Here is a 13231-nt window from a genome sequence, read left to right on the forward strand (position 1 = left end):
AGATTGGGGGCAAATTTGAAGTCAATGTCCTGCAGCATAAGCAAGGTAAGTGTCCAACAGAGGTGGCTAGTAGTAAATATTCATACTGAAGCACCTAAAGGCCCCAGTTGTGACTGGGGCCCTAATGTACCAGGTGCTGTACAAACAGAGCTCCAGGCCCTGAAGGACTTCAGTCTAATGATATAAAGAGGATGACGATATAACATGGAAGCAAATCTGGGGAAGTGGCACAGGTTTGTCAATTCAAGGTGGTTTTTTAAATGGGTTAGAGGAAGAGAATTGGGGAAGTGGAAGAGTCACAGCTTGTCACCTGCCTGGCCATGATCAGAATGGCAGTTTTTGGAGGCATCAGGGCGAACGTGAGGTTTAAAGAGGATGTGCAGTTAGGAACTGTTCAGATTTTCAGAGTTTTGCCCATGTACAAGGGGCAATATGGGGGAGAAAAGGAGCACAGGCCAGGGGTTGAAGTTGTGATTGGTTACTAGAGCAGCTAGGGAGGGTGGGACTAGGTAAGAAGGGCCTCGAAAGATAAAGACAAGCTTATGTTCTTATGAGGCAGTGAAGGAGGAGCTAGCTGAGGGACTCCGAGGGGATTAACATGGTCAGAGCACAGTCCAAGGGAGTTTTAGCAGCATTCTGAATGGAACGTAGAGAGCAAGGATGCAAGTCCGAGAGGTGAATTAAGGGCTTGGATGAGAGTTTCGGACAGACGAACTGATGAAGGGCTAGATGTTGAAGACCTGTAAGAAAAAGCAGCAAGATTGAAAAATATGAATATGTAAAGAGACAAAAGGTGGTGAGGGTAATAGCTTTTCTTGGACCGTAGCTACCTTCTCTCTGAGCCTGGGACCAGCCAGGCAAAGCCACTCAAAGCTGCCATTTGTGTCCGTGCAAATGATGGCTTTGCCTGAAGCAGGGGTTTGCACAGGAATAGCAGCTGTGATGGGCAGGGCTGAAGACAAGTTTCCTAGCCCAGCTGGCAGCAGCACAGTTTCCATGTGCCACTTTCATGTGATCGCGTGTAGGGACAGTGGGGCAGGACAGTGTCCATAGCCCATGCAGTCCTTGGCCTCGTCCCTGAGACTGCCAACAAGTGTCAGTATCAACGGGCTCGTGCTCCACGGAAATGGACAGACCACACCAATTCATTTAACACAGGGCACTGAACAGGTGTCAGTCGCTGCAGTCCTCATCTGGGTTGAACCAGTAAGCTGGAGGCAAAAACCTCTGTCTTCCATCTCTAATCCCTCCCTCTGTTCACTGACCAGATCTGCTTGCATCTACCCCACATCCTGAGAAGCGATGCTGCTTTTGATAGTAGGGGTGTGCAGGCTGATAGATCAGGAGAGATGCTCCGAATGCTGCTGTATCCCCCACTGCACGTGACACCTCCCTCCCCAAAAAACTCACTTTCCCGTTTTCAAACCTAACTTTCAAAGAAACAGAAGGCCCCCAAAGCTGTCCTGTCCTCACCATGCACGTATCTGGTTACAGGATACTCCTGAAGTGGTGCTGCTACTTTCTCAGGAATAGGTCTCCGGGGAGGCTTGGCTCTGGGCTGAGGGACAATCGCCGGGTGCATCTCTTTCGGGACATGCTCTAAAGAAAGTCCGGCTGCAGAAAAAGGACAGAAGATGTAATGTTCCCCTGTGTGTGGGAGCAGTCTCTTTCCTGAAGAACCTAGTCCCAGTTATTAAGAATAAGGGTATGTCTACACAGCAAAGAAAAACCGGCGACTAGCTGGTGCCAGTTGGCTCGGGCTGTGGCCCTGTTTCATTGCTGTGTAGACTTCTGGGCTCAGGCTGGAGCCCAAGCTCGGACCCTCCCAGCTCTGCTGAATTAATAGGTGGCTTATTTCTGTTATTTTGTAATTAGAGTGATTAATTTATTTGATAGAATTAACTCCTCTGTAACATGAGAGGTTTTTGTTCAAAATATTCAATCAAAAATGTGTGTTTTATGCCCACACATTTCAGCCCTGCTTGCAAATTAGCTGCTGCTAGTATAGACACCTTGCAGTAACACAGTTTAAGAGCTGGAATTCAGAAGCTGTGCCGACGTGTAGAAACAAGCCGCATACCCAATTTGTTGTCATACGTGTGTGTGACAAATGGCTTCAAGCTCCCTTGGGTTTGATTCACAAAGTAATCAATGACATCATGAAGGCTCTGGCGTATAACCTAGGTAACAAAAAGGGGTGTGAAAAGTTACTGTGAGCTACGTTTTCGGTCAGAAATTTGTTAGCAGGTAGGTACCTAAAGATATCGTCAAGTAGCTGAAACTGGATTCACCCCCAATGCACTGTGTTTCAAGGGCCACCTACTAGAAGTGCAGTGAAAACAAGAGCTTCCCGGAGCACCCAAATACAAGGGCAAAATACTTGCTGAAAATCAGCCTTGCATGTTAGGCACATTGTAGGAGGGGGCTTATGCATGGCACTGAGGGGGATGCAGCGCAGGCTTGGGCCTTGAACAAGGCTGCAGTTTAGGCTTGCTGCCCAGAAACCCCTCCTGCGATCTCTCTCTCTCTCTCTCCCTCAGTGCAAAGTGCAGCTCCAGCCGGGCAAAGCAAAGTGCTAGTACAACACAGCGTGGGTTCCTCCCTTGTCCCCAAAGTAAAACATGACACAAACCACTAGAAAAACACTTGTCTCTTGAGGTTCTGCCCCTCTTCAGCTCAAAGCTTTTCTAGACAGGCTATCAGATCCTACAGTGGGAATCTGGGTTGAGTGAGAACTCCTGGGTTTGGCCTTGGATTTTAATCTTGTTGTGGGAGAGGGAGAAAATGAGCTGAAATGTTTTAATAAAATGGCTCCGCAGGATATTCCACCACCACCAGCTTCATTTTAGGATCATCATCATCAAAGGCAGATGTTTGACTAGCAGGAGGAGATGCTCATACCTGAGAGATGCTTCCAAGACAACAGGGGAATGGAGAGCTAGCCTGACATTTTCAGGGGTCCAATGCAAAGTACAACATGTGCTCCCTTTCCAGATTTTTTCCCTCTAATGGCCAAGTCCCCCTAGGTTTGCACACCTATGACACCCTTGTCTGTGATCCCTGGAAGCTGCTGCAACCTCTACCATTGCCGGTTTGTGAAGCTCCATGGCTTTACTATTTGTCTGGTGTTCAAAATAATTGTCATTAGTGTTTCACAGTGCTTTTTATCAGTTGATCTCAAAGTGCTTTTACATAGGAGATCACGCTCAGTATCTCCATTTTACAGGTGAGGAAACTGAGGCAGAAAGTGATCTAGCAGAGCCAGGAATACAGCCCAGGTCTCCTGAGTCCTAGTCCAATGCCCTCTCCACTAGGCACCATTGCCTCTCATTTGGTCTTTTGTTTTACTTCAGCTTTTTAAACCAATTTCTGTACGTAACGTTTGGGCTCTGCCTCTGGGCACTTATAGCAACCCACTGAACTAGTACCAGTTTGTTTAACCATCTTTGGTTTAGTCCTTTTCCTCCTTTCTGTACTAGGTCAATAACATTTTTATTTGAGCTAACAGTCCCCACATCCAATTCCAGTTAATCTGGGGCTATTCAGTGGCAGATGCCTCAGAGAAAAGGAAACTTCTTGTAGATTTCAGGAGACTGAGTTGGAGGGTGTGGTGTGGTAACACCCTTCAGAACCCAGTCAAGGGCAACAGAGGTTACAATTTCCTACTTGGAGCAGTTCCACAAGGAAGCTGGCAAGGGCCAGTATGGGCACAGAGATCTAACCACCCTGCAAATCCAAATGAAACCTTAAAAGTCATCCTGTAGTGCCATGGTAATTTTGGGCGAGCAGTCTGATTTCTCAAGTTTCAATTTCTAAATTGTGATGGAAGACCAGGCATTTCAGAACTAGATAGAAGAAAAGTGTGAGCCACCCGGGAGAAAGTTGCACCGATTTAATTTAAGGTGTGAATTTCAACACTGGTTAAAAAAAAAAAGCTGTATGGACACTTATTTCTGTATAAATCAGGTAATTTCAGTTTAGCTTAAACCTGTTCTTAATTGATTTAACTGAAACAAGCCTGGCTAAAAGCAAAATAAGAGAGTCCACACAGATTTTGCACTGTTTTATCTAAATTGATTTTAATTCACACTTTTAGTTAAACTGGTACAACTCTGCGTGTAGACAAGTTCAGATACGAGTTCAATTTCCAGGCTGGTCACAGACAGAGAATTAACTTCTCAAAGGTATAACATGATCCAATGGCTGGAAGTTAAAGCTAGACAAATTCAGAGGGGAAATAAGGCATCAATTTTTAACTGAGTAATTAACTGCTGGAAAAATTTACCAAGGATCATGGTGGATTCTCCGTCACTGACAATTTTGAAATCAAGATGGGATGTTTCTTTAAAAGATCTGCTCTAGGAATTATTTTGGGGAAGTTCATTGGCCCGTGCTACACAGATCAGACTAGATGATCACAATTGTCCCTTCTGGCCTTAGAATCTATGAACCAGACAAATCCCTGCTTTTTTTTTTTTTGTTCTACTTTTCCATACTCTTTCCCACTTTCTAACACAGACCCAAGACATGGTTTGATATCTCCAACAAGGAAACACCCACTTACTGGTCTTGCCAGTTCAATGGTGTAACCTTTGCCCATGTTCACCACTCTGTAGTGCTTTATGCATGGACCACTGAAACAAAAAGAAAATACAGTATTAATACACTGCTGTTCATAAAATACAGTGTAAATGAAAATGAATAGTGACGGCTGCAGGTTTCCTGTCTTTTATTTAAGATGTTCATTTGGTGGAAAGTTTCAATACACTAATGTTATTAATCTCTTTTTGAAACAGTTCGTTTAAAGGTGACCAGCTAAGGGGAAAAAATTGGTTTGTTTGCCTTTTTGCTGCTTTGTGATGTATCAAGCAGAAGCTGGAAAGGTATTTTTTAGGTCTCTGTTTTACTTTAGAAATACCAGGAATAGCAAGTTTTGTCTTCCCAGGTTTTGCTCGAGGATGCTAGAAACAGCAGCAGGGCCTAGGGGTGTGGGATCTCTTGGAATTGTTTTCTGGTTCTAGGTGAAAATCTCATAAAAAGAATGCCAGAAACTTTAATGACTTTAGATTTCGGACTCAGACAGTTATAGAAATGTTCTACATTGTGTTTCAAAACAGCACAGGAATTCCCTAGACCGGGGCAGAGGGGACCCTTCTGTGCGCCCAGCAGCCAAAACCCTCTGTGTCATGGACCATCCCGGTCCCCAACCACTGGCACCACAAGGACTGCAAAAGTGTGTGTGGGGGGGGGCGGGGAGGGCAAGCAACCAAATGGGCCAAATTTGAGTGATGGTGTAACCCCATGCACCAGGTCACAACACCCCTCACTCGAATTTGGCCTACCTGCCTCTCCGTCATGCCAGTGGGGAAGGGCTCTGTCATTGTCACTCAGCTTCAGACAGGGGACAAAGTGGGGGGGGGGGCGGGGTTTGGGCCCCGTCTCTATTATGCCAAGTTCAGGTTCTCAAACATGGAGGCACATGGTTTTCTCCCCCCCTTCATTTAAAAATGGTTAGCAATGGCCATTTGCCCTTCCCCCCAGTCTCCAGTGCCCATGTCACCAACCCAAACCCTCCTGGGGACTCCTGTCTATGTTGGGGTCCTGGCTGAAAGTCTGGTCCCCCTAGGGAAGGAGGCAGAAAAGGTTAGTCCCTGAGGTGAGTGAGGCCAGGAAGAGGAGAGCAGAAGTGTGTTTGCTACCTACAGCCCCAGAACTTTGTTTTGGGTCTCAGCTGCCTCTGGTTTTGAAGCTCTCCAAACGTTGAAATGTAACAAGTTTTGTGTGGTTTGATGCCGAGTTCAATTTTATTAGCCTTAACTCTGACCATTTGTTCTAGTGTTAGATATGGCTTCAGCGTGTGCACGTGTTTTTTGGTGCTTACTCTGGGGTTTGAAAGTCTAAGATTCCATGACGTAGGATAAGACATTTCAAGGACCAGGCTCATGCCCTCTGCCTCATCAGGCCAGCACTCTTTGGCTGATTTGTATCTCATTTGTCGACATGTCAATTCTCTCCTCCTCCGTAAGCCAATCACACTGTCTCTTGAGCCCATGTTCAATGCCCGATTTACCTTCTCCTGATTATTCTCACAATATGGGACAGATTTCACAAGCGATCCCTGGGAATTCTAAATTAGGCATCATAACGCAGTGCATGTCAATTAGCAGTTAGATAATATCTTGTGGATTCAACCTACTCTATCACCTGTCTGATAGTGACTGAGTAGTTCTTACTGTCACTACCAGGCCGCAGGATCAAGTTTCCCCAAGAAGGATTCTTCTCTAACATCTCAATCGCTTTCTGCCGTGACACTGCATAGAAGCACCTGCAAAGAAGGGAGGAGAGAAGCAGCATGAACACACTGAGTTCCACTAGCAGAAGCCGATCACTCTACTATGGGCAAGTAGCATGAGGCTGCCTGAGGACTAGACCAGCCTCATCAGCCTATTTGTAGAGTATCCTGTAAATTAGGTATCCAGGGCTGCCATTTGCCGTTGTCGCTCCAAGAAGTCTCACACCTGAAAGGGTCATTCCATAGAGTGATGCCACCATGTTCGCCAATCGGCAGAAGTCCAGATTGCCATGATTCATCCCTTTCAGCGTTTCAGAGTGGTAGCCGTGTTAGTCATGGGGCACAGCTCAGATGGCAGGCTGTGTAACCAACAAGGCTTAATACCCAAAGGAAAGCGAGTAATGTAAACTGACCCATTTTGCTCACCTTACGTGGAATACTTTGACTATCCATCACCAGCAAATATATTACCTAGTACAGTATAATTTTCCTAGAAAGACAAACATGTGACAGCCTAAGGCATGGTTGAAAAAGCTTCCAGGGAAGCAGCATATGGCCCATTTGTACTTTCTCAAAACAAGACACATTGAAACAGCAAGGACAAAAATCTCTGGTGAGTGGAGAGAGACAAGATGAGGGCAGTGTCCTTTCTGAAATGCTGCTACAGTAACTGGAAGTATCAGGAGTGACGGGGCTGAAATGCCAGAATTCTCTAGTGTTGATAGAGTAATCTAAGCGATTACTGAATTACAGAGATGAGCCTGAACCAAACCCCCATATCCAAATAACCCAAACTCTGTGCACTGAAACCCACAGCTGAATCCAGAGCTAAACTTTGCAAATGATCCCTATCTCTACAATGGGCTAAAACAAAAGCTCAGCTCCAACCACCTCTGCCTGAATTTTGATGTGTTCAGAATCCAGATCCTGACATGGTGGCTTTGGCCCATCACTGTGGAAGAACCTGCAGTCTATCATGGCTCCTATTGTTTATGAGGGATTTTTTCTGAAGATAATGACGTGATAGTTCCTGAAACCAAGCATGCACCCATCAAATACACATATACATACATATAAACCTATGCTACAAGGAAACAAGCTAGCAACAGTTGCTCTCAGACCTCTGGCTCCCTCTTCTTTTTATGCAATAGGTATTTTCAAGCACTGGCTCAATAAACCAAAAGGGACAAGTGTAGTACAGTGTTCAGTGGAAGAACAAATACATAAAATTCTATGCTACTCCTGACAAAGTCAAACGTAGACCCCTGACTGTATAATGATTAAGGCTGCGAGTCTGTCATGGGGTCACAGAAGTCGCGTATTCTGTGACTTTTTGGGACCTCCATGACTTCTGCAGCGGCTGGTGCGGCTGGCCCGGGGGCTGCCAACTGCTGCTGGGGCAGTCTTGGGCCACCGTGCCTCTCCCACACAGCAGCAGCAGGAGTTTGGGAGTGGGAGGGGGCTCGGGGCTGAGGCAGGGAGTTGGTGTGCGGGGGGGGGGGGGGGGGGGTGGGGGGGGCGTTCGTGGGGGGGGGGGGGTGCTCCCCGGAAGTGGCAACATGTTCCTCCCTCGGCTCCTAGGCGAAGGCATGGCCAAGCGGCTCTGTGTGCTGTCTCCGCCTGCTGGCAACACTCCCACAGCTCCCATTGGCCGCGGTTCCTGGCCAACGGGAGCTGCGGAGCAGGCGCTCAGGGCGGGGGCAGCGTATAGAGCCCCCTGGCTGCCCCTCTGCCTAGGGGCTGCAGGGACATGCCTGCCGCTTCTGGGAGCTGCGCAGAGCTGGGTAGGGAGCCTGCCAGCCCTCCCCCTGCTTCCCAGCACCAGCGGGGTTCCCAGGCCGTGGGCTGCCCCCCAGCACTAGTGGGGGTCCCGGGCCACACGCCTCCCCTAGCACCAGCTGGAGTCCTGGGCCACTCCCCCCAGAGTACTCGCAGTGCCCCTGGGCCGCCCCCTGCCCCAGAGCACCCGCGGTGCCCCCAGGCCACCCAAGTTTTAGTCAGGGGTATATAGTACAAGTCATGGACTGGTTACAGACTATGAATTTTTGTTTACTGCCAGTGACCTGTCCATGACTTTTATTAAAAATACCAGTGACTAAAACGTAGTCTTACTAATGATTGATATAAATGATTGGTTTTGTTTGTAAGAACGGCCATACTGGGTCAGACCAAAGATCCATCTAGCCCCGTATCATGTCTTCCGACAGTGGCCAATGCCAGGTGCCCCAGAGGGAATGAACAGAACAGGTAATCATCAAGTGATCCATCCCCTGTCGACCTTTCCCAGCTTCTGGCAAACAGAGGCTAGGGACGCCATCCTGGCTAATACTGATTGATGTACCTATCCTCCATGAATTTATCTAGTTCTTTTTTCATCCCTGTTATAGTCTTGGCCTTCACAACATCCTCTGGCAAGGAATTCCACAGGTTGACTGTGCGTTGTGTGAAAAAATACTTCCTTTTGTTTGTTTTAAATCTGCTGCCCATTAATTTCATTTGGTGACCCCTAGTTCTTGTGTTATGAGGAGTAAATAACACTTTCTTATTTACTTTCTCCACACTAGTTTTATAGACCTCTATCATATCCCCACTTTAGTCATCTCTTTTCTAAGCTGAAAAGTTCCCAGTCTTATTAATCCTTCCTCAAATGAAAGCTGTTCCATACCCCTAATAAATTTTGTTGTCCTTTTCTGAACCTTTTCCAATTGCAATATATCTTTTTTTGAGATAGGACGACCACATCTGCACGCAGTATTCAAGATGTGGGCGTACCATGGGTTTATACAGAGGCAATACGATATTTTCTGTCTTATTATCCATCCCTTTCTTAATGATTCCCAATATTCTGTTCACTTTTTTGACTGCCGCTGGACATTGAGTGGATGTTGTCAGAGAACTATCCACAATGACTCCAAGATCTTTCTTGAGTGGTAACAGCTAATTTAGACCCCATCATTTTATATGTATAGTTGGGATTGTGTTTTCCAATGTGCATTACTTTGCATTTATCAACATTGAATTTCATCTGCCATTTTGTTGCCCAGTCATCCAGTTTTTGAAAGATCCTTTAGTAGCTCTTTGCAGTTTGCCTGGGAGTTAACTATCTTGAGTAGTTTTGTATCATCTAAAAAATTTGCCACCTCACTGTTTACTCCTATGTTGAAGAGGGCTGGGCCCAGTACAGACCCCTGTAGCTTATACATAGGAAAATTAAAATGCTCTGAAAGAAAAGAGAAAATTCTGATCAGACTTGTATTCACATAGTTCAGTCTGAACTTACTCTGGCATAGTGCTCAGTAGGTTAACGTCGTCTCCATTGTTTGTCTTCTCTGTGCTCAAAGATGCACTGGGTGACTGTTCCATTGCAGTCCTCCTTTTCTTTTCTTTCTCTAGCACGTCATGCAGCTTAATGAGCTGTCCAGGTAGCAGTGATATACACATGGGAACTGACAACTGAGAATTAACAAAAAATCAAGTTGCAAAAGAAATGGAATGGGGAGAACAACGTTGGTGGGAGTTAACCGTGGTGAACCCAAACCCCCCCACCCCCACACTCTAATAAAAGACAACGACAAAGCAGAAACCTTTTTTTAATTGCTGGACTTAGTAGATGAGCACTGGCTGGTAAATGGAACTGCCTTGTGTCCAATCCTACCTTTGGATAAAAGCTCCAAAGTGATTCTGAGCAAGTGGAGCTAGATGTTCATAGCAGTGTTGGCGATGGAAATATAGTATCTAGGCCTGTTTATTAGCCTGAGATAGAATTTTGGGTTTTGTTTGCCCGTTTGACTTTTGATATTCTTATATCCTTACTAACGTGTGACCAAAGACAGTGTGTGTTGCATCTGCCCACAGCCAGCTGGGGTTTATAGCACAATGAGAAAAGATAAGGAATAGAGTTAAAGCGTTGCTGGGTAGGGTGGGAGTTAAATATATTAACGTACCCTTGAAGGCTGCCCAACTCCTCTCCCAAGCCAAGGTCAAGCAACAAGCAACCAGGCGGGAGGGAGTAGGTATAAGAAACATAAAAGCCAAAGAAATGGTGATCCTGCCTGAAACACAATCTCACTCCCTACCCCTCCCATGGGGTACAAAAGAGGTGGTACCAAAGCCCCCAGACTCAAGACCCTCCAAAATGGAATATGACCATAAATTGTAAGGGGTGGTACCAGGGGTGAGCACTACAGGTATAATTAAACCTACTAAAAAGGAGAAGGGGGGGAAACAGGAGAGCTCTACTGGTGTAAAGAGCTGGGATATGCTTGCTCGTTCACCCCAATAAACATCGCATTGCCTACGCTTTGGACTCTGGTCTTCTGCTTTCTGTCTGCGTGACAAGAACCAAGGGAGGGCAGGGGAGCCGTAACAACCAAATGCAGCTGTGGCCTGACTTTCTGAGATGCTGAGCACCCATAGCGTCATTGATTTCAATGGGAATTGTGGATACTTAGCACTTCTGAAAATCAGTCATATGGAGTGTGTCCACACTGCACTGAACCTCAGAGCCCAGGTCACAGGACTGGGGCTGTGAAGCTAAAAACTGCAGTGTAGACATTCAGGCTTGGTCTGGAGCCTGGGCTCTGAGACCCTCCCCCTCACAGGGTTTCTGAGCCCGGACTCCAGCCCAAACGTCTATACGGCTATTTTTAGCCCCGTGAGTTCAAGTCAGCTGGCCTGGGCCAGCCACAGCCATGTCATGGACATTTTATTGCAGTGACGATGAACCCTTAATGGCTGGTCTACATATGAAATTGGCACGTTTAACCAAAATCGGGTTTTAAATCAATTTAATTAAGGCAATGCAAACTCCCACGTGGACATACTCAAATCAGTTTACAACTGGCTTATATCAATAACCAATCATTATCCACCGATTTGGTCATTTGAGCAAAACTGATATACGCCAATTGTGAACAAACAGAAGTATGTCCACATAGGAGTTTGCACCAATTTAACTGAATTGATTTTAAAACTTATTTTAGTTAAACTGGTGTAAATTTTGTGTTTAGATGTGGCTTAAATCTGAGCCTGGTGAAGAACAATCCCTGGTAAATTGGCTAGAACAAAGTGGTTTTCAACCTTTTTTCATTTGCGCACCCCTAAAAAATGTTGAATGGAGGTACCAGACCCCTTTTGAAATATTAGACATAGTCTGAGGACCCCTATGGGTCTGTGGACTACAGGTTGAAAACCACTGGGTTGGAAGAAAGAAAGGGAGAAGGCTGTATAGGTCAGGCTGTTGTAGTTAAGACATTTCAAACCGCTTATTTCAGGTCTTTTCTACTAACCCGATAGCATTTGACAAGGCTTGTGTTCTGACCAAAGCAGAATCACACTCCAGTGATTTGGTCTGAGCACAATGGGAGATTATTTGCAAAGAAGCATCTTGTCCACAGAAAAACTGTAAGTGAAGCAGAAGTTATTATATTTAATAATGACAATTAAATAAAACTAAACGGAACAGCCCAGACTTTGTCACAGAGCGAAGAAACTTCAAATTAAGCCAAAAGAAACCACCCTTCGTGGACAGCAGTCTTTCCATAGGTTCTTTTCACACGAGACAGTATTGCAGCTGTTTCAATTTTAAAGTCCGAAGAGAACAGCACAAGAGATAATGCATGGGTTGTCCTGGACCCTGAGGAGAAACCTCAGTCTGCCAACAGGGGTAAATCCCTTTTTGTGCAATACTGAACTATTGAATTTTTTTTAAAATTTAGTATTTTACTAAAAGGGAATATGGCAAACACTGCAACTGCTCAAAATTGTAAAAAATGAACTCGAGTCCACAATCCTGCAAACACAAAGGCACATACTTAATGTTATGGTACTTTGAAACAGGGTGGTCCTCCCCTGTAAGGACCCGCAGGCCTGGGGCCAGCCTGGTCTGTTCAATCAGCTCACCTGTGCCATAATTAGCTGCATCTTAGCGAGAGAGTCAGGTGACAGCCTGTTAAGCACCCAGCCTCATACTAGGGCTGAGAAGGCTCACTTTGCAGTAGGAACTACAGACAGTGACAGTCTCCTGAAGAAGGGCCTGAAGAGATTTCAGGAAAAGAGTCTGGGCTCTATTCCAAAGCCAGAGAGTGACTTAAAGGTAACCTAAGAGAGGCTGGGAACTGAGCTTGGAGGGTGGGCTGAAGAGGAGCCGAACTCCTGTAGGACTTTCCTTGCTGAGGGGTGAAAACATTATCTACTAGCTCAGTGGTTCCCAAACTTTAACAACTTGTGAACCCCTTTCAATAAAATGTCAAGTCTCGCAAACCCCCTCCTAAAAATGAATATTTCCAGGGATTTTCTCCTTTACCTGAGTATAAATTATAAAAGCAGGGATCTTGGAAATATAAAATGTGTTTTTATGACATGCTTATTATACACTATTAATTATTATTTATCATTACAGAATTTGTATTACATTATGAAAATGGCAAAACTCTTCCAAGATCTCACTTTCGTAGCTTGTATCACTTTGAATAAGCCTGTTATAAGACAAGGCTCCTATGTTTCATCAAGGAGTATCAGATGTGAAACAGCATGAAGGTATTTAAGAAGCCAACTCAAAGAGTTCCTCCTACACAAGCATTCAGGTCTTGAGCAGTCCAGGCAAACAACGCACGTTACAACAAAGCTTAAACTTGTTCTTCATAATAATTTTAAAAACAATACTAGCTGCCTATTTAATTTTAAAAATAGCAAAAAATATCCACCTCCCTTTCCATTTTTTATAAGGAATCTTGACGTTTAAATCTCCTCAGTGTGATAGAAATGCTTGCTTTGATCTTCTTAGCTCTTGGACGTTCAGGGGCTTTGGGCAGCTGGCCCTGTGCTGCCTGGGGTCCCTAGGGACAGCTCTGTCTGCCATTAGGGAGTTTTTTCCTGAGAACCCCCTGTAACATTTCGCGAACCCCCAGGGGTTCATGAACCCCAGTTTGGGAACCACTG

General features: G+C 45.5%; 1 protein-coding gene across 1 annotated transcript in view; it reads right to left on the minus strand.

Annotated features, from left to right (window-relative positions):
- Positions 1–570: 570 nt before the first annotated feature.
- The window catches only part of STAP1 (signal transducing adaptor family member 1), a 27219-nt gene continuing 14558 nt past the window's right edge, over positions 571–13231 (minus strand). The window contains exons 5-10 of the mRNA XM_024209859.2: positions 9573–9745; positions 6197–6325; positions 4565–4634; positions 2081–2180; positions 1474–1614; positions 571–740 (exon numbers count right to left, since the gene is read on the minus strand). Of these exons, the coding sequence (XP_024065627.2) occupies positions 571–740; positions 1474–1614; positions 2081–2180; positions 4565–4634; positions 6197–6325; positions 9573–9745 (783 nt within the window). The remainder of the gene's footprint in view (positions 741–1473; positions 1615–2080; positions 2181–4564; positions 4635–6196; positions 6326–9572; positions 9746–13231) is intronic.

Source organism: Terrapene carolina, unplaced genomic scaffold (genome assembly GCF_002925995.2).
Source record: "Terrapene carolina triunguis isolate 2854851 unplaced genomic scaffold, T_m_triunguis-2.0 Scaffold136, whole genome shotgun sequence".
NCBI lineage: Eukaryota > Metazoa > Chordata > Testudines > Emydidae > Terrapene > Terrapene triunguis.